At 42.6% G+C, this 24004-nt stretch overlaps 1 protein-coding gene across 2 annotated transcripts; it reads left to right on the forward strand.

Annotated features, from left to right (window-relative positions):
- The first annotated feature begins 5084 nt into the window (after positions 1 to 5084).
- On the forward strand, positions 5085 to 18077 carry LOC123085781 (ribosome biogenesis protein BMS1 homolog). Of its 2 annotated transcripts, none has more exons than XM_044507487.1 (18): positions 5085 to 5285; positions 5588 to 5734; positions 5810 to 5900; positions 5996 to 6114; positions 7868 to 8058; positions 8594 to 8804; positions 10081 to 10318; positions 10839 to 11257; positions 11582 to 11684; positions 11844 to 12022; positions 12445 to 12797; positions 13009 to 13099; positions 13182 to 13400; positions 14304 to 14543; positions 15089 to 15298; positions 16840 to 17106; positions 17192 to 17395; positions 17478 to 18077. In XM_044507487.1, the coding sequence occupies exons 1-18, from the start codon at positions 5154 to 5156 to the stop codon at positions 17628 to 17630; spliced, it is 3567 nt and encodes a 1188-aa protein (XP_044363422.1). In that variant the 5' UTR covers positions 5085 to 5153; the 3' UTR covers positions 17631 to 18077. The 2 variants fall into 2 exon arrangements, with proteins under 2 accessions (XP_044363422.1, XP_044363423.1); XM_044507488.1 differs by having other exon boundaries at positions 5100 to 5285; positions 10839 to 11246; positions 11580 to 11684.
- The last annotated feature ends 5927 nt before the right edge of the window (positions 18078 to 24004 follow it).

Genomic DNA, 24004 nt, shown 5'->3' on the forward strand with positions numbered 1-24004 from the left:
CCGCCTCTCACCTTCTCCGCCTCGTTTTCGGCGGCAAGCCAACCAGTGCCTCCCCTCGATCCAGCCGTCCAGGAGGATGCCGCCGTGGTCACCAGGCACATCTCCCCGACGCCTCCTTCTCCCCATGTCGTTTCCCTCTGGATCCCTCTCTTTCTCACCTAGTTTTTCCTCTCTCTCTCTCACTCTGGTTCACAGGGACGTCTCCATGGCCATCGCGTCGACGTGTGACCACCGAAGCTCCACCGGCGACCAGAGCCACCGGCCGCCCGAGCCTCGTGCGCTACTGCCTGAGGATCTCCTCGTCCCCAACCAGGACTCCATGGTTGGCCTCCTTTGTTCGAACCGCCGTCGCCCCGTTCTTCTTCAAGCCGTGGTCGTGCTGCCGCATAAGTGCCGCCATGGATGCTCGAACCTCCTTCTGCTTCCCGCGTGGGACGACCCCAGCGCCGCGCCCCTGCTTTGCCTCGAACAGCTGCAGCGCCACACGCCTCCTGCACGCGCGCACGCATAGCCCGAGCTCCCTGGCTCGATCCGGTCCCCGTTGACCGCGAGCGTCGGCTGGGTCGTAGCCGTGCCAGGCCCAGCTGCCTTCCCTCCAACTAATGGGCCAAGCCCATGGTGAGAACACCCCTGGCGCCCCACCCCTTTTTTCTTGTTGTTGGGCCAGCAGATCCGGCCCAATATCTATTTTTTTGAGGCTCTGCGAATTTAGCTATTATCCCAGGTTTTGCAGTTTTACGGAAAACCCCTTGGACAACATGCATATAATAACTCACAAACGGTGCATCATTTTAAAACAAACTTTATATGAAAGATGCTTAGAATTTTGTGTAGTTTCATAATATGTCATTTTCACCCATGTTTAAAATGTTAAAACACGTTGTTTGGTTAAATTGTCCATATGCCATGTTAAAATGATTTAATTCATAACTAAATAACCGTAACTCGGATTTTAATAAACTTTATATGTAAATGGGGTGAAAAAATGCCTAGTTTAACATGGTGGCATCAATTTGCATGTTTAACAACTATAAGATTGTGTTTAGGACAGAACAGTACCAAACCTAATATATGCATATGGGGATTTACCGGAATTGTTGTTCATTGCTTCCGGCCTCATTTAAACTTGACTAGATAGGTAGTTTTATTTTGCTTCACCCTCTTGCCATTTTAATCAACATTTAATCTTGTTGGGTACCTAAACAAGAGAGAACTAAATAAGTCACGTGATGTTTCGTCAATATGCAACGGAGTTGCGTATTGAGGTCCACTTAATTTGTAGGATTGTTTGTGCACTTTGTCATGCCATGCATATGTAAATCGGACATGCATCATACTTGATTGTGCATCATGACATGATTATGTGATGGTTGTTTACTATGTTGTATGCTTCTTTCCGGTGTTGCTTCTTCGGGTTGGTTCCGATAATGTCGGGTTTGTGAGGAACCGTTCGACTACATCCGTTTGTTTTCTTCATGGACTCGTTCTTCTTCCTTGCGGGATTTCAGGCAAGATGACCATACCCTCGAAATCACTTATCTTTGCTTGCTAGATGCTCGCTCTTTTGTTATGCCTATGCTGCGATACCTATCACTTGCTTATCATGCCTCCCATATTGCTAAGCCAAGCCTCTAACCACCTTGTCCTAGCAAATCGTTGTTTGGCTATGTTACCGCCTTGCTCAGCCCCTCTTATAGCGTTGTTAGTTGCAGGTGAAGATTGGAGTTTGTTTCCTTGTTGGAATATGGATATTTTGTTGGGATATCACAATATCTCTTATTTAATTAATGCATCTATATACTTGGTAAAGGGTGGAAGGCTCGGTCTTATGCCTGGTATTTTGTTCCACTCTTGCCGCCCTAGTTTCCGTCATATCGGTGTTATGTTCCCGGATTTTGCGTTCCTTACACGGTTGGGTTATAATGGGAACCCCTTGACAGTTCGCCTTGAATAAAACTCCTCCAACAAGGCCCAACCTTGGTTTTACCATTCGCCACCTAGCCTCTTTTTCCCTTGGGTTAGGCCAGCCCAAGGGTCATCTTTATTTTAACCCCCCTGGGGCCAGTGCTTGTCTAAGTGTTTGTCCAAACTAGAGTCCCTTGCGGCGCCACCTCGGGGAAACTCGAGGGCTGGTTTTAGTTGTACGGATTGCTTATCTGGTGTGCCCTGAGAACGAGATATGTGCAGCTCCTATCGGGATGTCAGCGCATCGGGCGGTCTTGCTGGACTTGTTTTTACCATTGTCGAGGATGTCTTGTAACCGGGATGCCGAGTCTGATCGGATTGTCTTGGGAGAAGGAATATCCTTCGTTGACCGTGAGAGCTTGTGATGGGCTAAGTTGGGACACCCCTGCAGGGATTTGAACTTTCAAAAGCCGTGCCTGTGGTCATGGGCAGATGGGAATTTGTTAATGTCCGGTTGTAGAAAACCTGAAGTTGATCTTAATTAAAATGCACCAACCGCGTGTGTAACCGTGATGGTCTCTTCTGGGCGAAGTCCAGGAAGCGAACACGCTGTTGGAGTTATGTTTGACGTAGGTTGTTCTAGGATCACTTCTTGATCATAGATTCTCGACCGTGCTTTTGCCTTCTCTTCTCGCTCTCATTTGCATATGTTAGCCACCATATATGCTAGTCGCTTGCTGCAGCTCCATCTCATACTTTTACCCTTCCCATAAGCTTAAATAGTCTTGATCACGAGGGTGTGAGATTGCTGAGTCCCTGTGACTCACAGATACTTCCAAAACCAGTTTGCAGGTGCCGATGAGACCGTGCAGGTGACGCAACCGAGCTCAAGGAGGAGCTCGATGAAGATCGTGTTCGTTATGTTGTTTCCTTTCCAGTTGATCAGTAGTGGAGCCCAGTTGAGACGACCGGGGATATGTGTAGCTTTTGGGGTAGTCTTCTTTTATTTTGGTTCCGTAGTCGAACCTTGAGTGTATCTGGATGATGTAATGCTTTATTCATGTATTGTATGAAGTGACGATTGTAAGCCAACTATGTATCACTTTCCCTTTATGTATTATATGAGTTGTTTGCGAAGATTACCTCATTTGCGACATTGCTTTCAATGCGGTTATGCCTCTAAGTCGTGTTTCGACACGTGGGAGATATAGCCGCATCGAGGGCATTACAAGTTTCGCCCGGGTCGCCCGTGGGGGGACGACACGAGCGAGCTACATCAATAGTATTGTAACTAGTGTTGTAAGTGGTATATAGGAAACAAACGTCCCGCACCGTGCATGAGAACTCCTAGTCCCCGCATAGGGTGGTGTGGGCATAGCAAATGCGCACCCTGGGCGCTATGGGTTGGCCCATACGGGACGCGGCACCCCTATTTTTTTCCTTTCTTTGTTTCTTTTCTAATTTTGTTTACTTTTCTTCTTTAAAAATCTTCAAAATTTCAGAAAAAGTTATTTTTTTCAACATGTTCATGATTTTACAAATTATTCCAAATTTAAAAGAATGTTCACTCTTTTTAAAAAATTTCTTCAATTTGAAAATGCCTCAAATTTTAAAAAATGTTCACCATTCTAAAAAAATGTTTTTGGGTTGATAAAAAGTTCATGAATTTTGAAAATTTTCTTGTATTCGAAAAAATGTTCTAAATTTGCAAAAATGTTCATGTATTTCAACTAATATTCTGAATTTTGGAAAATGTTTATGAGTTTGAAATATGTTCCTAGATTTAAAAAAACATAAATTTGGGTGTTTAAGAAACGTTCCAATGTTCGCATATTCCATAAAATATTTTGAGATTAAAATGTTTATTATTTTTGTTTTTCCAAAAATTAAAAAAAATTCATGAATCTGAATAATGTTCTCTAATTTCAATTTGTTTTAAAAAATTGACAAATTTGAATAATCTTCCCTTGTTTGGGAAAATGTTCACAAAATAAAAATTAGAAAAACCAAAAGGTAAAAGAAGGAAAAGAATGATGAAAGAAATAGAAAAACCACAAAAATACTGAAAAACCGACACTCTCATTAGGGGGGTGCACGTTTGCTCGTTGTTCCCCGACCTACATGAGGAAAATGATTTGCCACTGTAATGCGAGGACTTGGCCTAGTTGATGGGAGGTCCTATTTGCCAGTACTACATCAAATAGTGACTTGTCACATAGCCGGCGACCGATTGGGATGGCCATCAAGGATGCACATGGCACGACTGTTTTTCTTTTTTCTTTTTTCAAAATTTGCTCCCACTTTTTCTAAAAATGTTCATAATTATTTTTCAAAATTTTAAGAAATGTTGAAAACAATTCAAAAAGTGCTAACATTTTAAAATTTTGTTCTTAAAAAAAACCCACATTTTATAAAATTGTTTACAAATTTAGAAAAATGTTCTGGTTTCCAAAAAATTATATGTAGAATTTCAATTTCACACTTGTTTGTCCGAGTTTTTGAAAACAGGAATAAAATTTGAAACTACTAGCTTTTTTCTTAAATTCCAAACATATTTTGGAAAAGACAAACTATTTTAGAAAAATGTGATTTATTTTGAAATTGTGAATATTTTTTTAATGAAAATAGTTTTGATATTTTAGAACATTTTTGATTTTTTGAACAATATTTGAATACATAAACATTTGTTGAAAACACAAACCTATTCAAGCTGGAAACCTTTTTTTGGATGCGTGCTAAGTTTCTAAAACCTGTGAATATTTTTTTAAAGGGATTACTTTTTGAATTTGTTTTTTTTTATTTTTGGGAAAAATGTTTTTAAAATGTAAACTCCTTTTATTTTTTAATTTTTTTAATTGAAAACATTTTTTAAGAAGACTTTGAAAATTTTAGAATTTTTGAAAGATAAACATAAATAGTAAAAAAGAAACAAAAAAATAAACGAAAATAGGAAAAGAAACAGTAATGAAAATCTTTGAATTCAGGCGAAAATGGGCCGGACTCGTGGGCACGAGTATGTGCGTTTTGACGAGGGTTTGCCGCAGTGAGCGGCAAATAGGAATTTCCCTGGTGGACCCCCCTTGTCCCAAAGCTCTCTCCATCCACCGGGCCAAAAGCCCATCCCGCAGCACACGCAGGCACTAGGCAGCTCCCAAAACCCTCGCCCCCCTTGCGGCGGCCATCAGCTACCCCCCTCCCCGCCGCCGCAAAACCCCCACCAGCAAAGCCGCCGCAAAACCCTCATCACCATGGCTCCGGGGGACGCCGGCGTCGAGCAGCCACGTAAGGCGCATCGCGTGGCCAAGTCGGGCGCGAAGGCGCGGAAGAAGGGCAAAGGCGCCGCCGGCGACGATGAAGGGGGCGAGAGGAAGAACCCCAAGGTAGGGATGGGGCCCGCTGTCTCCTGGGTTTCTCTCTCGTAAAGCGTGGGCTTTCTCGCCGCTTGTTTTGTTATCCGTAGATTAGTCAAGTATTCGGCTGGCGAGCATCCTATCTGGGTGCCTGTAAGAGCCTCGCCTAGGATGGACGATTCTGTTTAGTGCTTGATTGCGGAACATTCCGGTACAAAGTATGAATCATGCCCAAATATTGCACTATAAACGATGGTTACCGTTTCTTTATTCCTTTTTCCTATCTGGTTTTGGAGGCTTTCGTTTAATTAGACTGCAATGCCTTTTTCCAGGCCTTTGCCTTCCGTTCAGCAACAAAGGCGAAGCGGCTACAATCTCGGTCAGCAGAAATTGAACAACGCCGTCTCCATGTGCCAATCATGGATCGCTCTATTGGGGAACCACCTCCTTTTGTTGTTGTAGTCCAAGGACCTCCGCAGGTATGATATGGCTCTTGAATGAAAATGATGCCTATGTATTCTTCTCTGACCATTAGCTTACTTCAAATCGATCAGGTCGGAAAGTCGCTGCTGATAAAATGTCTAGTAAAGCACTACACTAAACAAAACTTGTCAGATGTCCGCGGTCCCATCACGGTTGTATCAGGTTAATGAATATTTCACATCTCATACTTAAACAGTGGATAATGCTCTTCAAATTAACCAGATTATTGGGAATATGTATATATTTGTTACATATAGGTAAAAGCAGGAGGGTGCAGTTCTTGGAGTGTCCAAGTGATATCAATGGAATGATCGACGCGGCTAAAATAGCAGATCTTGCTCTGCTGCTTATTGATGGTAGCTATGGATTTGAGATGGTATGTTGTCAAAGCTGTTATTCTTATAAATACTTGTAGGCCTGTTAAGTTGTTTAGCAGACACTAGGGCTCACGACATAAATATGCTTCGTGGATTTAGATGCACCTTAGGAGCACATACCCACCGACTTCTATTCTTACAAAGAGATTCGATAAAATGCCGCATCTTACTCCCCTTGGATAAAATGCCCCACCTTACTTTATAAATTATAATCGATAGCGAGCCATCTTACTTTGTCATCCTCCTTTCAATATTTAAATCATTTTTGGCTAAATGGCCTCCAAATCAGGCTCAAAAAGATCAAAATGCTCCAGTAGCTTCTTCTTCCTTAGTTTGCCTCACCTCCTTTCTCTCCCAACAAGGGTGTTTGGATCTTAGCTTGGGTGCCGTCTCCACCCCACCTTGATGGCTGCTGGAGCTCACGATGGTGCCTACTCCTGTTGCCGGAAGGGTTGAGCTTTGCTTGGCCTGACCCCAACTCACCACTCCCTCCGCGTTGCTTCCCCATCCTCTGGCAGCTCTACAAAGGGAACCAACAGCGCACCCAGCATGGCTCTTGGTCCATTCATGTGAGTCCTCCATCGGGTCAGGATCCCTAGTGCTGCACCAAACTCTCAGGGAACCGAACTCTTCACTGTACTCCACTCGCACAAGCTCCAATACATTGCTGCTCCACTTTCTTCAGTTCAGTGGGGGAAAAACAAGCAACCGACCAACACACATGACTAGTGATTGATGGAATATGTAACAGTACATGCAAACCATCTATGATCGCACTACGCCGTTGCTGTTAATTGATGAATTATACCAATTGTCTGTGGTCCTTTCCTCCTTCTATGTCCTGGTGAAGATGACATATAAGGCTCTCAACGACTAGCTGTGGCAGAGTGCCATGCCACCTGTCGCCACGGTTCTCTCCTTGGTCGGGGTGCATGACAAGGGAAGTTCTCGCTGCAGTTGGTCGAGTCTGGGGAGAAGGCGGCGGGGATGAGAGTGCAGTGAGAGGGTTGGAGCTGATGAAGATAAAGGGTGTTTGCCTTCCCTGTGCTTTTGGATAGAAACCCCATGCGTTGCCACGGTATTGGAGATTTGATTTCTGAATATTATATAGAATTTAAATTCAGCAAGATTTAAATATGTGAGAAGTTTCTTGCAGCAAATAAACAATAATCTTAACATAAAAATTTGAACATGTCACACTTAAATGTGTAGGAGTTAAAACCCACTTAGAATACGCTGTTGCATGTTGCATGCATGGCAGGGAGGCTATCATGTCCAGATCAGACGGTTACTAGTGAACCAAGGTAACAAATCTAACAGCTAAAACAATTTTGACGAGGTGGCTCAAGAGCTGGAAAATAGCAATCAATGTTTGCTAGTGGGGTTTGCCTATATATCTATATAAATACTCAAAAGGAATTCTATCACGCGAAAAGTAAAATGGGTCACTAGATCAATTACAAAGTGAGATGGGCATTTTCTCAAGGTCAAAGTAAGATAGGATGTTTTAGAAAATCCCACTTCTCTTACACATTAGGCTAAATGCTTTATTACAGTTATTAGATTTCCTGTCCATGACTATTTTGTCCCATTTTCATGGCTCGGTGTTCAACATGTTAATTCCCCAGATCTCAGTTTGTTAATTCCTACCAATTGGTGAAGCTGACCTGTTGTTTTGATCTATGTTTATCTGTTAAATCTTTTCTGTTAACACATTGTACTAAAGCTACCCAAATGAAACCTTGTATCCAGGATACATTCGAGTTCCTTAATATCATGCAAGTGCATGGATTCCCCAAGGTAATGGGAGTGCTTACACATCTTGATCAATTTAAAGATGTAAAGAAACTAAGGAAAACTAAGCAGCGCCTTAAGCATCGATTCTGGGCTGAGATAAAGGAGGGAGCAAAACTGTTCTACTTATCTGGTCTCATTCATGGAAAGTAAGTTTCTGTAAAGTTGGTATTTCATTGTTCAGACTCTTAGTTTGTTGGTAAATAACTGGAAATGTGATCCATGGGACATGGTAATTTATTTTAAGCCAATTTGAGATCACTGCTCGCCATATCATAATGAAATACTATGCAGTACTAGGTGATTTCCCCGTGTGTTGCTGCCGAATTTAAAGATTAAATTCGGATAAATTTTGTATGAACGAAAGGACCTAAATCAAAAGTTATTATTTTCAGAAGTAATTGTGTGTGAACAAATAGTTTGCATGTATGCTGGACCATTGAAGATGGACCAATTAAATTGAGGTATGCATGTGCTAGACAATAGTTTTAGTGTATGATGACGTGGCACATTTGGTGATGTGGAGGGCTGCATATTGAGAGAATTAGAGTTAGTGGGGATCAACTATTTAGGTATACTATGCAATATGCATTGGCTTCTCTATGCTGCAGCTTCATGGCATGGCTGTACATTAACCTGGATTTTTAACTTCCGTACTCCTACCACTTGTCCAATTCTGTGCAGATACACGAAAAGAGAAGTCCATAATCTTGCAAGGTTTATATCTGTTATCAAGCCCATCCCTTTGAGTTGGCGAATGGCACATCCTTACTTGTTAGCAGATAGATTCGAAGATGTAACTTCGTCAGAAAGTGTGCGCTTGAATAGGAAATGTGACAGAAAAATAACGCTGTATGGTTACCTTCGTGGATGTAACATGAAAAGAGGGACCAAGGTAACATTTAAACATTCTTTTCTTTCATCATTGCTGAACTTTGATTTGAATTAGGGATTAACTTATTTGTGCAAGGCTATTATACTTCATAACAGGCATTATTACTCCCATGATTGAGTTAATATATATATATGAATTCATCAATACAGTTTATATTTGGACTTAGTTGAATAGCTCAAAAATGGAGGTAAAGAACAAGATCTTACTTTTCAGTAAGCATGAATTTGATTTGGGTGAACCTACAGAAATTACTATTCGATAATTAATTATTGTTCAGTTTGAAATTGACTAGATGGAATGCATAGCACTATTTTTATTAACTGTACTAGACATCGCTCAATCTGTTTCAAAATAAAAAGTGTGCAGTTTAACTCTCGATCATTTTATTTCAACTTCAGCAGCAGCCGAATAATACAGAGCTTTCATTAATGATATGAACTCCTGACTTGCAACCAAAGGGAACACACCTTTTACTAAGCCATATGCTGTATTGCTATGAGCAAGTTACTTTTGTACATTCACATACAGTAGAGTGATCCCCGTGCTCCACAACTCCTTTAACACTAAAGTGATGAATGATTTAAGTGGGTGAGTTTTCTATGAAGTGGTTATCGCTGGGGAAAAAATCACATATTAGGTAGCCAGATTACTTTTGTGATGTCTTAATACATTATTGATTACTCCCTCCGTGCCTATTTACATGGTGCACACGTATTTTGAGATTCAACTTTGACCGTCAATTTGACCAATAAAATGTGGTATATGTCAAAAAATCGTACCATTCAATTTGTATTAAAATGTAGTTTTAAATGGTATACTTTTAAGTTTTAACATATAATTAATATATTATTGCTGAAAATGATGATCAAAGTTCAATCACGAAAAACGAGGATGCCATGTAAATAGGCACGGCTGGAGTACCTTGCCATGCCTACATGGTGACTTGGTTGTTAATTATTTGTTTAAAGATGGGAACATTCTTTAAAGGGACCAAATGCTTTTCAATAGGGTTAGAAAGCGAGGTTTTCTTCAATTATTATGCACTAAATTTGATGGGACTGCTGTGAATACCGAGGATGACTGCACAGGAAAGTGAGATATCAACCCCAAACACAATTTAGAGGTGTGTCAGTATTTAGTCCTTGCACATTAGAAGGAATTGGACTTCACCTCACTTAGAAGGATGCATGTACGCATTGTTGTTCCTGTTCTTTTCTCTCTGTGTTTGATTTCATCCTACTTTTTTGGATGCTAACACCTGCTGTAATTTGTGCAGGTGCATATCACAGGAGCAGGTGATTTCAGCTTGTCTGGTGTAACAAGTTTGGCTGATCCCTGCCCTTTGCCATCGGCTGCAAAGAAGCGAGGACTACGTGACAAGGAGAAGCTGTTCTATGCCCCAATGTCTGGTCTTGGGGATCTCCTGTATGACAAGGATGCGGTGTACATCAACATCAATGATCATCTTGTTCAGTTTTCAAACACTGATGACAACAGTGCATCTAAGAAACAAGGTACGACCAGCATGTTAAACTATAAATACCTGAATTTGGTCCCCTCGACTGTGATTGCCTGCAATTGGAGTTTTTTCATGTATACTTATTCAGGATAATAGTTTTGTATGAAATGACCATGCATAAACATGCTTTGGTTAACAAGGATATTTTAATGCCAAACTGGAAACTCAATTGATTGCTGATATTGTGTCGCTGACCTGGTATTGCATTCAAAAAATGTTGTGGCTTATGAGTGTTGCTGAGACATAGATTGCAAAGTGAGGCTGGCTGCTACATGGTTGCTGCTTGTGCCTCGGGAAAATAATCCGAGTAGAGAAACTTTTGCTGGTGGACCAGTTATTTGACTAAATTGCCCCTGTAATATCTTTATGGTTTTCCGATCATTCCATATAGTGCCATATGACTATTACAGAGCTTCTGAAAGTGTGTGCGACTTTCCTTTAATATAATATTTATCTCTAATAGTTTATCACATATCTATGCTTAATTGTTTGCTGGGCTGCTGACCATGCTACAGGGAAAGGTAATGATGTCGGTGTGGCTCTAGTAAAGACTCTTCAGAACACCAAATACTCCCTTGATGAGAAGTTAGATCAGAGTTTTATAAATTTCTTCGGCAGACGGCCTGCTGCTCAGTCCGAAGACAGTGACATGACAGGCAATGCCATTTCTTCAAGACAGAATGACCAGGGAGAAGCTAACATTTTGGCACAAGTAGGTGGTAATAACCTTAGTAGTGCAGGCACCCTGGAGAGCAATGGGCACTCTTCTTCTGAGTGCTCTAGTGATAGTGAAGGTGACAATGATGATGACATTCAGCCAAGTGATCATGGCGTTGACTTGAGAGAAGAAGTGGAATTTTGCAATGGAAGAATGAGGCGAAAAGCTGTGTCAGCTAATTTTCAAGATGTTGATGATGATGATGATGATGATGAGGTTTACCATTTGCCCTTAGTATCAATGCATATCAGTGGATAGCTTTCTTTCTCTTGTTTTGTGTTACATACTTGGTTTATGTTCCTTTTACTTCCCGCAAATGCTTTATATTTAAGAAATAATTGTTGAACATGCATTTATTTGTGAAATGTAACCCACCCAGGCAACCTATAAGACCATAGGTTGGTATTAGCTTTTCCTAAGTTCACCTGTCAATATAAAGTGGCATTTTGTAGGCATGAACTCATTTTTTAATTCTTCTATGGTACTATGGGTTTTCAGTCTGAGTCTGTAAAAATATTTTAACCTTGTTTTGAAATACAGGGTTCTGATAACGAAGATGATAGTCATAATGAAGATTCTGACGATGACCATCTATCTGAAGGTTCTTTATCATCAGATGGTAGTGGAGAAGCTCTTGATTCAGGTAGGAACCAATTTCACACGCATATCTTACGTCATGCACCCAGCAATCCTTGCACATACATATTAGTTATGCTAATTTCTTTGCTGAACCAATTTCCTTAAGAATAAAGCACTGACAATATTTTGTTTTGACATTTCAATTCTAACCTTTTTTATTTAGATGATGGAGCTGAAAACACTTCGAAGTGGAAAAAATCTTTACTTGCTAGAACACTGGCCAGACGGAGTGCCAGTCTAATGCAACTTGTATATGGGCAAGCTTCAGCAGAACTAGACAATGATAGCGGCGAAGAAGATAGCTCTGATGAAGAAATTTTTGTACCAAAAGGACAAAAAAAGGTAATTGTGTGTTGCATGCATGATAATTAACGGTAGACGAGGTATCTTATCTTCTCTAGGATAGATTATCCATGATCTCTGGTTTGATAGCCATATTCGATCAGAAATAGGTCAACAGAGAAGGGACTTCAGTAGACCCTTGTTTTTCCTTATTATACTTAAGCCATCTGTATGCTGGGGGCAAAGAAAATAGTGCCCAACTGCACTTTTTTGCTATCATTTTTATAGTTCTCCTGGTCACAATATTTATGAAGGTACACACTATGCAGTGCTAATATATGTTCATGTGAGCATTTTACCTCCTGTATTTTATTGCGTGATGGGTTACCTGGAGAATCTACTATAGTGCACAGAGTTCTACATATCTTGCTAGTTTTGTTATTAGTGTGAATCAATAGATGACTTTGTTTTGTGATTCGCAGCAAGTAAAGAATGAATTACCAAGCTTTGACGATATTGATGCTGAGGATTACTCTAAGTTCTTGAAAGTGGAGCTACGTGATTGGTCTAACGAAGATCTCATCAAAAGCATCCGTGACCGTTTTGTGACTGGAGATTGGTCAAAAGCTTCTGTGAGAGGACGCGAGGTAGATGAAAATGGAGAGGGTGATGAAGAAATCGATGGTGATTTTGAAGATCTGGAAACTGGTGAGGTGCACAAGAGCCAGGCTGCTGAAAGTGCAGCTGGGAAGCCAGGTGTTCACAAAGAAGACGAACTAAAAGTTGAAGAACTAAGACTCAAGAAGCTTGCGCTTAAAGCAAAATTTGATTCAGAATATCCTTAATACGTGATCGTTTTATCTTTCTTTATTTCTCTTTCGATTTGCAGTTTGTTCTTGACGCGCTCTTTTGCTTGCCTCTTAGACTGGAACAGCACCTCCATGATCTGTTTATTTTGACCGGTTTCTTGAACTTTTTTTTATTTGACTAGAAATTAGAAATGCATTTTTGCTCATTTCTTGTTTCATTCCTTGACTGAAACCTACATATGATGGATCGGACCTCTCTGGCGAGGAAGTTGATAACGAGAAGAAATCGAAAAGAGAGCAATCTGACGCAGGGGGCTATTTTGACAAAGTATGCTGTGCCATTCTCTGCCCTTTTCAGCTCTGCTCCTGAAAAAAGAAAGGAGACTGATCTAGCTTTTGTATCTTTTCAGTTGAAGGAGGAAATTGAACTCCGCAAGCAAATGAATATATCTGAACTCAATGATCTGGATGAAGATACCCGAGTAGAAATTGAAGGATTTAGGACTGGTACTTACGTCAGATTAGAGATACATGGTGTGCCGTATGAGCTAGTTGAGCATTTTGATCCTTGCCACCCCATTCTTGTTGGGGGTATTGGCCTCGGTGAGGAGAACACTGGATATATGCAGGTCAGCCATTTTATATTTATACTTCCAGTTTTCTTGATCAGTAGCTTAAGGAATTGAAATATGCTGGTGCAGTTACTTGATGTTGGAACTACGAATACTCTACATAACTGTAAAATAATGTTACATGGAGCTTTCAACCTTCCACATTTACATCACGTGTAAATATTATCGCGGCAGTCAGAAGGAAAAAGTGGAACAGATCTTGACTGATTATTTGGTGGTGTAGATTGTAGTGCCGCAGATTAGTCAAATCCGGATGTTAGAGTTAACCTAGTTGCATGAGAAGTACACCTCCATTCCAAGTTACAGACTTACAGTGAAAACTTGGTGGATGCTAAGAGTTTTCAGAAAGTCTTGAAAACTGCAGTATTTGAGGAGGGTGATATTCTATTAATACGTGAAATCGCAAGTTGAAAATCATATTCATATGGGAGATACATAAAAAACAAATCAGCATGAATATTGATGTTTACTCCCTCTATCCATATATATAAGGCCTAATGCATTTTTCAAGCCTAAATTTGACCACATATTAGAGCAATAATATATGACATGCAAGTTACACAAAGCATACCGTCAAATTCGTGTGTAGAAGGAGCTTCCAATGATATAACTTTCACATTATACATCTCATGTACTATTCATCTTATCAATAGTCAAAGGTAATCTCGAAAAATGCATTAGGCCCTATATATATGGATGGAGGGAATAACTGTTTTTGTCTTCCAGTGGATATTTTGCCCTAGTTTTTCTGTATGATGTTTAATGAACACTATCCACTTCTGAATTATAAATGTGTGCTGTAGCATCTAACAGGCAATTGCAGGGGGTCATTTGGTTCATTTTTATTATACTGGCAGTGACCCACAATTTCACATATTACCCTGTTTGTTGTTGATACAGGTTAGCTTGAAGCGCCACAGATGGCATAGGAAAGTGTTGAAGACAAAAGACCCAGTTGTTGTCTCTATTGGTTGGAGACGTTTTCAAACAACGCCTGTATATGCAATAGAGGATCGAAATGGCCGGCACCGCATGCTCAAATACACTCCAGAGCATATGCATTGCTTTGCTATGTTCTGGGGGCCACTGGCTCCACCAAAAAGCGGTGTACTAGCAGTCCAGAGTCTTTCCAGCAACAAGGTACATTCATTGATCAGTTCACACCAGTCCATAGATGGTTAGTGGTAAATAAGAAAAAATATGCTTGGTGTGACATTTAGGCATGTTATTTTCTAACAAATGTTCCTGTTTTTAATATCCTCAAGAGACAGTGATAATCAAAATCAGAGCTATCATAGTCGCAGACAAGTGACAACAGCCTAGTATCATAATCATCTAATCACAACCAAATCGAATGGAATCTTCAATTGTTGTGTTGCCAAGGCCCTGACTTATGTCCCCGACTTTATTTTCTCCACGTTTCATGCTTTCTCTTCTAAGACAAAAGTTGAACTCACCATTTCTCTGAAGAAGTTAGGCACTATGAATGCCATGGAAAGCTAGTCAGGAGTGACCATCATTTTATTGGATGGACATGTTCACTAAGTGTCTGTCACTGTAACATGCATCTCGGAGTTTCAGTTTGCACTACTTGATAATAGTTTGTAGTTTCATTCTGTTTTAGCAATAGTCATTTTAGTATATTTACTGATATGCTTTGCAATGATGCTTGCACATTCACGCAGGTACCATTTAGAATTACTGCAACTGGTTGGGTTCAGGAATTCAACAATACTGCCCGAATTATGAAGAAGATCAAGCTCACAGGCGCACCATGCAAGATATTTAAGAAAACCGCCTTAATTAAAGGGATGTTCACATCTGATCTAGAGGTTGCTAGGTTTGAAGGTGCAGCAATTCGGACAGTAAGTGGAATCCGAGGACAAGTTAAGAAGGTAATACATGAAAGGGCTTGCTTGAATAATCCGTGGTAGTTATTTATAGTATCTTATGATTTGATGAATCTAATCGTCTAATTTTATGCCTCCACAATTTCTCAACATTTTTATATCGTTGCATTGTCTTTGGTCTTGTAATGGACATGTAAGATGTAACAGCACACAAAGTGGCCTGGCTAGGAAACAAACCTTTTGCATACACATTTTTTTTCCTCTCCTTGATCAAACCAAATTGAAGATCTTGAGAATGACCAACTATCGTCTCATGGGCTAGGTTTATAGCTAAACTCCCAAGTTTTAGTAGTTCTTAACTAGAACCTTTTAGCTTTTCGGGGACGCCAATGGAAGTGATAACTGTACAGAACCTTGAAAACTACAAGCGGACATTATAAAACTCTCAATCTGTCCCTGTCATATCTATAATTATAGTTTTGGAGAGATTTGTGAAGGGGATATTTGGCAGCGCCAATGGACAAGTCGAAGTAGTATGTGCTTGTACTTGTCCGTCCTTATCTTCTCTACCCCTAGTAAGTTTTTTTTTGTGGATATACCCCTAGTAAGTTGATGCCTAAAAAGGCGGACAGTAACAAGGCGTTTCATAGAAATCTAGTACAAGCACGAGGTCATGATAAATGTACGGCTGTCAACCAGCTGAACCAGAGCGAATACAACCAAACTCAGCTTGAGCTCGTTTTTTTTACCATGAGTGTATTAACCCAAAGGTTAACTCAGACTCGGCTCGTAAAACCTCGGGTTGGGTCGCTGAGGACTCGACAAAGCTTGAGCTTTGCTTTACTCAGGCTCTTGGAGAATCATCATTATCTTCTGACCAGAACATTTGCTCAGAAACTAGGCACTGGTCTACTAAAGAAATGTTGCAAACCTAATTCTCATAGATGGTACCGCAACTTCAATCTTCTGCAGTGGCCAAGGTGGGAACCAATAAACTGGGCACCAGGCTGTGCAGGTTGTGCTTCGCTGTTTGCTGCAGGGAGCATTCAATGTGAATGATCCATAATGGGCTGCAAAGAGACTGTCATGGGCCAATTGAAGAATGTTCACGGGCTAGTCCAAGGAGGTTGTAGGCAGCGAATTGAGTTGTAACATCCAAGTTAGAATCTGTTGCCGTTAGAAACAACTGGGCTTTAATAACACGGGCTAAATGGATGTATCTAGCACTTACATCCATTTCAGCATCAATTAATATGGGACGGAGGGAGTATCATTTTAGATTTTGGTAAGTTAGCAACTTCAGAATTGTGTGGGCTAGTTTAGGTGTTATTTGTAGCTCTAAGAAAACTAATAAATAATAAAGGAAGTGAAAAAACGTGGGCCATGTAGGCACCCCTATTGATGTATGTTTATTAGTAGATTGGAATCTTATCTGGATTCTGTGTAAGCACATTAGTTTGTTTTTGCTGTTGGAGAGGAAACTTCAAGGTCAATCTGGACTATGGAAACCCTGAAGCTGACAAATTCATCATTTTTCTGGTAATTTAAATATTCAAATGTAGGCACTAAATAGTATTCTGTTACAGGCAGCAAAGATCGAACCAGGAGATGCATTAAGGAGAAAAGGGGAAAATACGGAAGGCATTGCGAGGTGCACATTTGAGGACAAAGTTCTTATGAGTGACATTGTCTTCATGCGAGCATGGGTCAACGTTGAAGTTCCCACCTACTGTAATCTTGTGACCACTTCTCTTCAACCCCGAGATCAGATGTGGCAAGGCATGAGAACCACTGCTGAGTTGCGGAAGGCACACAACATACCTATTCCACACAACAAAGACTCGGTTTACAAGGTTGTGAGCCTTAATTTCTTGTCAGGAACCCTTTCTCGCTCTTAATATCCGTTTTTACCATCTCTCTCACATGTTATCATGGCAGGGTATTGAGCGGAAAGTGCGGAAGTTCAACGCCATAGAGGTCCCTAGAAAACTGCAACCTTTGCTTCCTTTTAAATCAAAGCCGAAGGATAGGCCTAAGGGCAAGAAAGGATCAGCTGTGGACATGATACCGGAGATTATGAATATTGGCGAGAAGAAGATACATGGTGCTCTTCAACAGTTGCATCTGTTAAAGCATGAAAAGGTGACATGTTATGTGCACATGAGCATATTCTAACTTGATGCATTGTTGTGCGTGGTGCTTATCATGCGCTTGATTTATGCAGACGAGGAAGGAGAAAATCAAGCGCGGGCTGCAGAAGAAAGCTCACGAGGCGCAGAAAGCCAAGACGGATGAGATAACAAGGAAGCGGCAGAGGGAAGATAGGCGTGAGAGATACAGGGAAGAAGATAAGAAAAAGAAGCGCGCCCGAAAGTAGGCGCGGAAGATACAAGGGGTCTGTCTCTGCACGCGCGTTTCCATGACATAGAAGCACCAGCCAGAGCACTGTCTACCCAAGACATGTTACTCCACTGGCACGGCTGGCAGCAGACGACTCATGAAACCTCTAGTAGCGATCTAGTTGGAGATGCATGTGATATTGCTAGTCACTCGCAAAAAGTTATGGCCAGTGACACCATGTTCACCGGTAAGCGTGTACCTCCGTGAATTTTGTCACCCTTACGAGTGACTAGCTGGGATCGTATGTTGAATTGTAAGTTGAGAGAGAGAACAGTTGGCCAATTTTGTTTCGTCAGGTTTTGTAACGGTGGAGCTTTGAGAGATGTTGACATTGGTTCTGATTGGCTGGTGTTTTTTCGACACGTGGACCTGCCCTTGTATGATTGGCTACTTTCTTTTGCATGCAATGTTTACTTATACTAGATGACCCGGTTGCGCCAATGGCGCAAGAACCCAGTTAGTAGCAATGTTAGTAGTGAATAGGTAGGGGATGTAGCTACAAACATAATGCAATGTGAATTTATCACAGATAGTAGAGTGAGGTAGATCGCTTTACAGAAACACGTACATAGGCTGTTGTAGAGCTTATTTAGTCATCTTCTTAGTCTGACCGGTTTTCAGGTGTGAACGTACGAATAAGCAGTGTCATTGTCGTATAATGCTTGCATGGTATACTTCCATAGGTACTTGAAGGCTCATGTGGCAAATGTAACAATTGATGTGTAATTTTTGGTCGATGGTAGGCGTAAGCCGGTTGATAACTCGCAATTATCGTCCGCTTTGATAACCGTCCGATCATGCACATCATAGCCGTTCACTCAAAGTCCCACGGATCCCACTTCCTCTCAGATGCACATGTTCGCCTCACGCGCCACAGCACAACGCCCAGTCGCCCACTGTCCCGCTACGATGCAACGGACGTCGATGTTGCCAGAGCTACGATGCAGCGGTCGCTGACGCCTCCGTACTTGTGATGCAGCGGTCGTCGACGCCGCCGAAGTTGCGCTGCAGCGGCCGCGACGCCGTTGGAGCAGTGATGCAGCAGTCGTGGACGCCGCCGGAGTTTGCGCTGCAGCGGCCGCGACGTCGTCGGAGCAGTGATGCAGCAGCCGCGCCGCCTCCAGAGTTACTATGTAGCAGCCGCCAGCCTTGCCGAAGCTGCAATGCAGCGGTCGTCGACGCCACCGGTGTTGTGATGCAGCGGTGGCGACGCTGTCGGAGCTGCTATACATCGGTCGCCGGAGCTGCAATGCAAACGGTCGTCGACGCCACCGGTGTTGTGATGCAGCGGCCTTGATGCAGCCGGAGCTGCAATGCAACGGTCGCCGACGCCGCCGGAGTTGTGATGCAGCGGCCGCTGGAGCTGCAATGCAACGGAAGTCGACGTCACCGGAGTTGTGATGCAGCGGCCGCCGGAGCTGCAATGCAACGGACGTCGACGTCGCCGGAGTTGTGATGAAGCGGCCGCCGGAGCTGCAATGCAACGGACGTCGACGTCGCCGGAGTTGTGATGCAGTGGCCGAGACGCCACCGGTGCTATAATGGAGTGGGCGTCTATGTTGGCTGTTGTGGACGAGTTGCGTCGCAGCCAGAGCAACCCTGCGACGAGGTGTCCTCGCAGTAGGAGTAGCGCCGAGCCGTCAACGAGGTGCATCGCAGCATGGCGGTGACGGGCGAATTGCTGCGTCGCGGCACGATGGCCGTGGGTGAGCGGGGCATCGCATCGCCGGCAGCAACGACGAGCGGCCGCCTCCTCACACATGTTGTGTCGCCCATGCTAGGTTGCAGCACCACGGTGGTGGCGCTTGGGGCTTCAGCACCCACCTTTTGCGGCGAGGATGTAGTAGGTGGTGGGCGCCGTCGATCCTCCCTGGTTCTCTGTAGCGGGGCGGGGTGGCCGGCGTTGCCATGGGAGCTCTCTCCTTCGAGCGGGATGAGCAGAGATGGGGAGGAGAGAGTTAATTGCACGTTGGTACCACACTTGCTCACCTACTCACGAATCGGTACCACCACTCGTGCATGTCGCAGTTCAATACCAATTCAAGGCCTAACTGATGCATAACGGGCTGACAGCCGTATAAGCGCGTATTGACCGCGTATCCGACAGGTCGGGCCCACATGTCAGGTGACACGCTGGCCGAATCGGCGCGTGCCCAGTGCACTGACTAGGACGAGGCCGACCTAACAGGCTAGGTCGAACCGAGCCGCCAGTTCGAACCCTAACTCTCGTTCCCCTCTCCCTCTCCTCCCCGTGCTCCTCTGCGTCAATGGCGACGGCGAATCCGGGCGGCGGCGGTGTAGGCGGCAGCTCGAGCAGCGGTGGCGGTGTGGGCGGGTACGGAGATCTTCCTGGCCTCGGGCCTGATGCGCACCCAGGATTGGCCGAGGATGACGTCGACAGTTCGTCGTACTACTCGAGCGGCGAGGAAGAAATGGAGGAGGCCCCGCTGAGCATGGAGCAGCGCTTGCGGATGACAGAGATGTGGGTCGCCAACCCTCTCACTAGCCATCACTGGACCCATGGATGTGGTGGGGTGCTGTAAGTCCTCCTCCCTCTCCTCTGTTCTTTCTTCCAATTTGGGGGCTAGGGTTAGTGTTAATGAAAATGTCCAAATTTGCTGGCACTTGTAGTGTGGAGGAGGCTATCTGGGATGTTAGGATTCACTTTGATGCCATACATAATTTGAATAGAAATATATGCAGTTCTGATGTCACTTTTCTCAATCTGTATGCACTGTTGCATACACAAGGATTTACATTCTCTGATGAATTGTATCACATGGAGAACACATGCATAGGAGAGCAGAGAGAGCATGGCCTAGACTTGATTGACACAAACATTAAATTGCAGAATATTAAGAAGCAACATGAGCATACTTTAGTTTTGAATCTGTTAGTTAGAGCAACAGCCACTGACAGTGCTGCAATTCAGAGAAATGCTGAACTACAGACCATTCTTTATGCACCACCAGTTGTGTATGATCTCAGTGAGCCAGCTGTGCTTGCTGTTGATGACCAAGGTGTTGTTTTTAATAGTCAGGGTAGTAGTAGTACCAATGTTGGTGCTAGTGGTTTTTGCACACAAGAGAGCAAAAATCTAGGTAAACAAAAGCTGAAATCTGTGATGGAGGATGAAGTCTTGTTGCAGGAGGGATATCACAGTAGTGATAATTCAGAAGGGGCATATGACAGTGACAACTACTTGGAGAAGTACAGGATTTCTCAAGACATAGAGATAATAGATGGAAAGAGACAAGCAGATGAGGAACAACTAGCAGATGATCAAGATGAATATTCAGATGATGAGTCAGAAGAGGAGGAACAACTTCATTATGAGGGTGACACTGAGGTTGAGGATCCGTTTGAGATGGAGGAGGAAGAGAGTGGGGATGAAGAGATGGAGGAGAGCTTGAATGTGGAGTTAGCTCAACAGTTGCAGGTAGAACCTCCAAAGAAGAAACAAAAGCTGCCAATTAGGAGGTGCCCCACCACTAGAACACATTCTAGTGTTTTAAAGGAGTTGAAGAAAGATTTCATTCCTTCATCAGATGAAGAAGAAACTGGTTGGCTGATGGATAGTGAAGATGATGGGCATGAGCCACTGCAATTTGTCCTAAAGAAAAATAAGAAGAGTAGGGCACAGAAAAGAAAACCTAGGATATGGTTCAATGAAAAAATGGAGCACCCACACCAGCAATTATGTAAGTACATGTGCTTCACAAATCAGCAGCAATTTAGAGATGCTCTGTTGAGCTTGCACATTTCACAGGCAAGAGATTTCAGATATCATAGAAACTCTGACCAAAGGATCATTGCAAGTTGCAGAAATGAGCACTGTCAGTTCCACATTGTTGCTGCTGTGATCAAAGGTGAAAAGACTTTTGCTATAAAAAAAATGAACCTGGAGCACACTTGCCCTACCAGTACAGAGTCTTCCACGGTTAGTGCAAAGTGGCTTGCAAAGACATATGAGTCATTGTTCAGGTCTGATCCAACCACTAGCATACAAACTCTGATCGATGCCTGCAATGAGAAGTATGGTGTTGAGGTTCCTAAGCACATGGCCTATAGGGCCAAAAACTTAGCTGTGGAAGCTGTCTTAGGAGAGCACAAGAAGCAGTATCCCAGGTTAAGGGACTATGCAGCAACCATCATGCAGACAAACCCTGGAAGTAGGGTTGTAGTTACAACTCTAGTTCCTAAAGCAACAAAAAAAATACCACATCCAGGGCCAAGGTTTCATGCAATGTTTTTCTGCTTAAATGGAGCAAGGGAGGGATTTCTCACTGGATGCAGACCTTTCATTGGTTAGTTACTTGTTTCTTTTCTTTAGTTTCATTGCTATGTACATGATTCCACCTTTGCTGTAGTTTCTTTGCTATGTACTGACTTAATTGGTTCTTTTTTTGCAAAACAGGTGTTGATGGATGCTTTATTAAGCTGACCATAGGTGCACAGATCCTTGCTGCCACTGGCAGAGATGGCAATAACAACATTTATCCAATTGCATTTGCCATTGCTGGTCAGGAGGATACAGCAAATTGGTGCTGGTTTCTGCACCAACTCAAGATATGTCTAGGAGGAGAAGTTGGCCAATTTGGTCCTTATACTATCATGTCAGATAGACAGAAGGTAAGTACTTAGTTTGCTGTGTAATTTCAGTAGCATAGTTTCTTGGTTTTTTTCAACTATATCTGTAGTCAGTAGCTTAGTTTGTTGTTGTAATTTCAACAGGGGCTACTCAATGCAGTGAATAGAGTATTTCCAAACTGCCACCAGAGATATTGTCTTAGACACTTATATGCAAATTTCCAGAATGCTGGTTTTAGGGGGGAAGATCTAAAGAAATGCATGGATAATGCCAGTTATGCTTACAATGAATATAAGTTTAATATTGCTATGAATGATTTGAGAAATGAGTGTGTGGATGCTTGGAAGTGGCTTAATGCAATTCCTAAGAATACATGGGCAAGGCATGCTTTTGACACTAACTGCAAGACAGATTTGGTTGTTAACAACCTATCTGAGGTGTTCAACAAGTATATCCTTGATTTTAGGAAAAAGCCTATTAGGACTATGGTTGATGGTATTAAGGACAAGCAAATGGTGAGGTGGCATGAGAAGAGAGAGAGAGGAAAGGCAACTTTCTGGGAGATCACACCACACTATGCTGAGAAGTTAGAGCTGGAAAAGGAGAGGGCTAGATATTGCAAACCCATTCAAGCTGGTGTTAATTTATGGCAAGTGACCAGCGGGCAGCAAACACACCCTGTGAACTTGGATAATCATACATGTGGTTGCAGAAAATGGGTCCTCAATGGCCTACCATGTAACCATGCAATTTCAGCAATTAACAAGGCCAAAAGGTTTCCAGAGGACTTTGTTTGTAAATTCTTCAGAAAACCATTTTATGTGGCAGCATATGAACCTATGATCTTTCCTGTTCCTGGTGAACATGACTGGATAAGGACACCTAGACCAGACATAGAGCCACCAGAATTTCATGTTAGGAGAGGAAGAAAGCAAGAGAAGAGGATGAAGGGCAAGTTTGAAGTGCCAAAGCCAAAAGACAGCAGTAGAATGGCCACAATAACATGCTCTAACTGTGGTCTCCAAGGCCATAGATACACCAACTGCCTGAAACAATTGAAACCAGATTTGTCTATGAGGAAAAACAAACATGTGGTAATACCAAATCTCACTTCTTTTTTATTTGTTGACTAGTGCATTTGTTAATATTTTAATGTTGTCTACTAATACCAATCTCACTTCTTTTTGCAAGACCAAGAGGTCACAGCAGCAACCTACACCTGCAAGATCACAGCCCCTACCTGCAAGATCACAGCCTCCACCTGCAAGATCCCAGCCTGCACCAAGATCACAGCCTCCACCTGCAAGGACTGGTGCAAGATCTGGAGCAAGGTCTGGTGCAAGGACTGGTGCAAGTTCACACCCATCAACTAGTGGTGCAAGGCCATTCACTGCCCCAAGATATGCAACTCCTTCTACATCTTCTGCCCCAAGAAGTCACACTGGTTGGATGAGGTGGTTTGATCCTAGTGGTAACTGATGAGTGTGTGAAATGAGTTGTTGTTTCTCAAAACTATGGCAAGTGATCAATGTTTTGTGTCCTGAACCATGGCATGGTTGGATGCTTAGGTTTGATTGTACTGAACCAACAAGTCAAACTGGTTGGATGATTATGTTTGAGTGTACTGAATTGCTATCAACTATCTTAATGTTATGGGCAATGTTATGCTATCAATTTGGTGATTAGTGTTATTTGCAATGTTAAGGTTTGATTAAGGTTATTGGCAATGCCTAACCACTTTGTTTACCTGACCACTTTGG

The sequence above is a fragment of the Triticum aestivum genome, chromosome 4A, assembly GCF_018294505.1.
Source record: "Triticum aestivum cultivar Chinese Spring chromosome 4A, IWGSC CS RefSeq v2.1, whole genome shotgun sequence".
In the NCBI taxonomy this organism is placed as follows: domain Eukaryota; kingdom Viridiplantae; phylum Streptophyta; class Magnoliopsida; order Poales; family Poaceae; genus Triticum; species Triticum aestivum.

Coding starts and splice junctions, on each gene's coding strand:
- LOC123085781 (XM_044507487.1), top strand. CDS start 5,154: ATGGCTCCGGGGGACGCCGGCGTCGAGCAGCCACGTAAGGCGCATCGC. Junction 15,299..16,839: donor TCCGAGGACAAGTTAAGAAG/GTAATACATGAA, acceptor ATTCTGTTACAG/GCAGCAAAGATCGAACCAGG. Junction 17,396..17,477: donor ATCTGTTAAAGCATGAAAAG/GTGACATGTTAT, acceptor TGATTTATGCAG/ACGAGGAAGGAGAAAATCAA.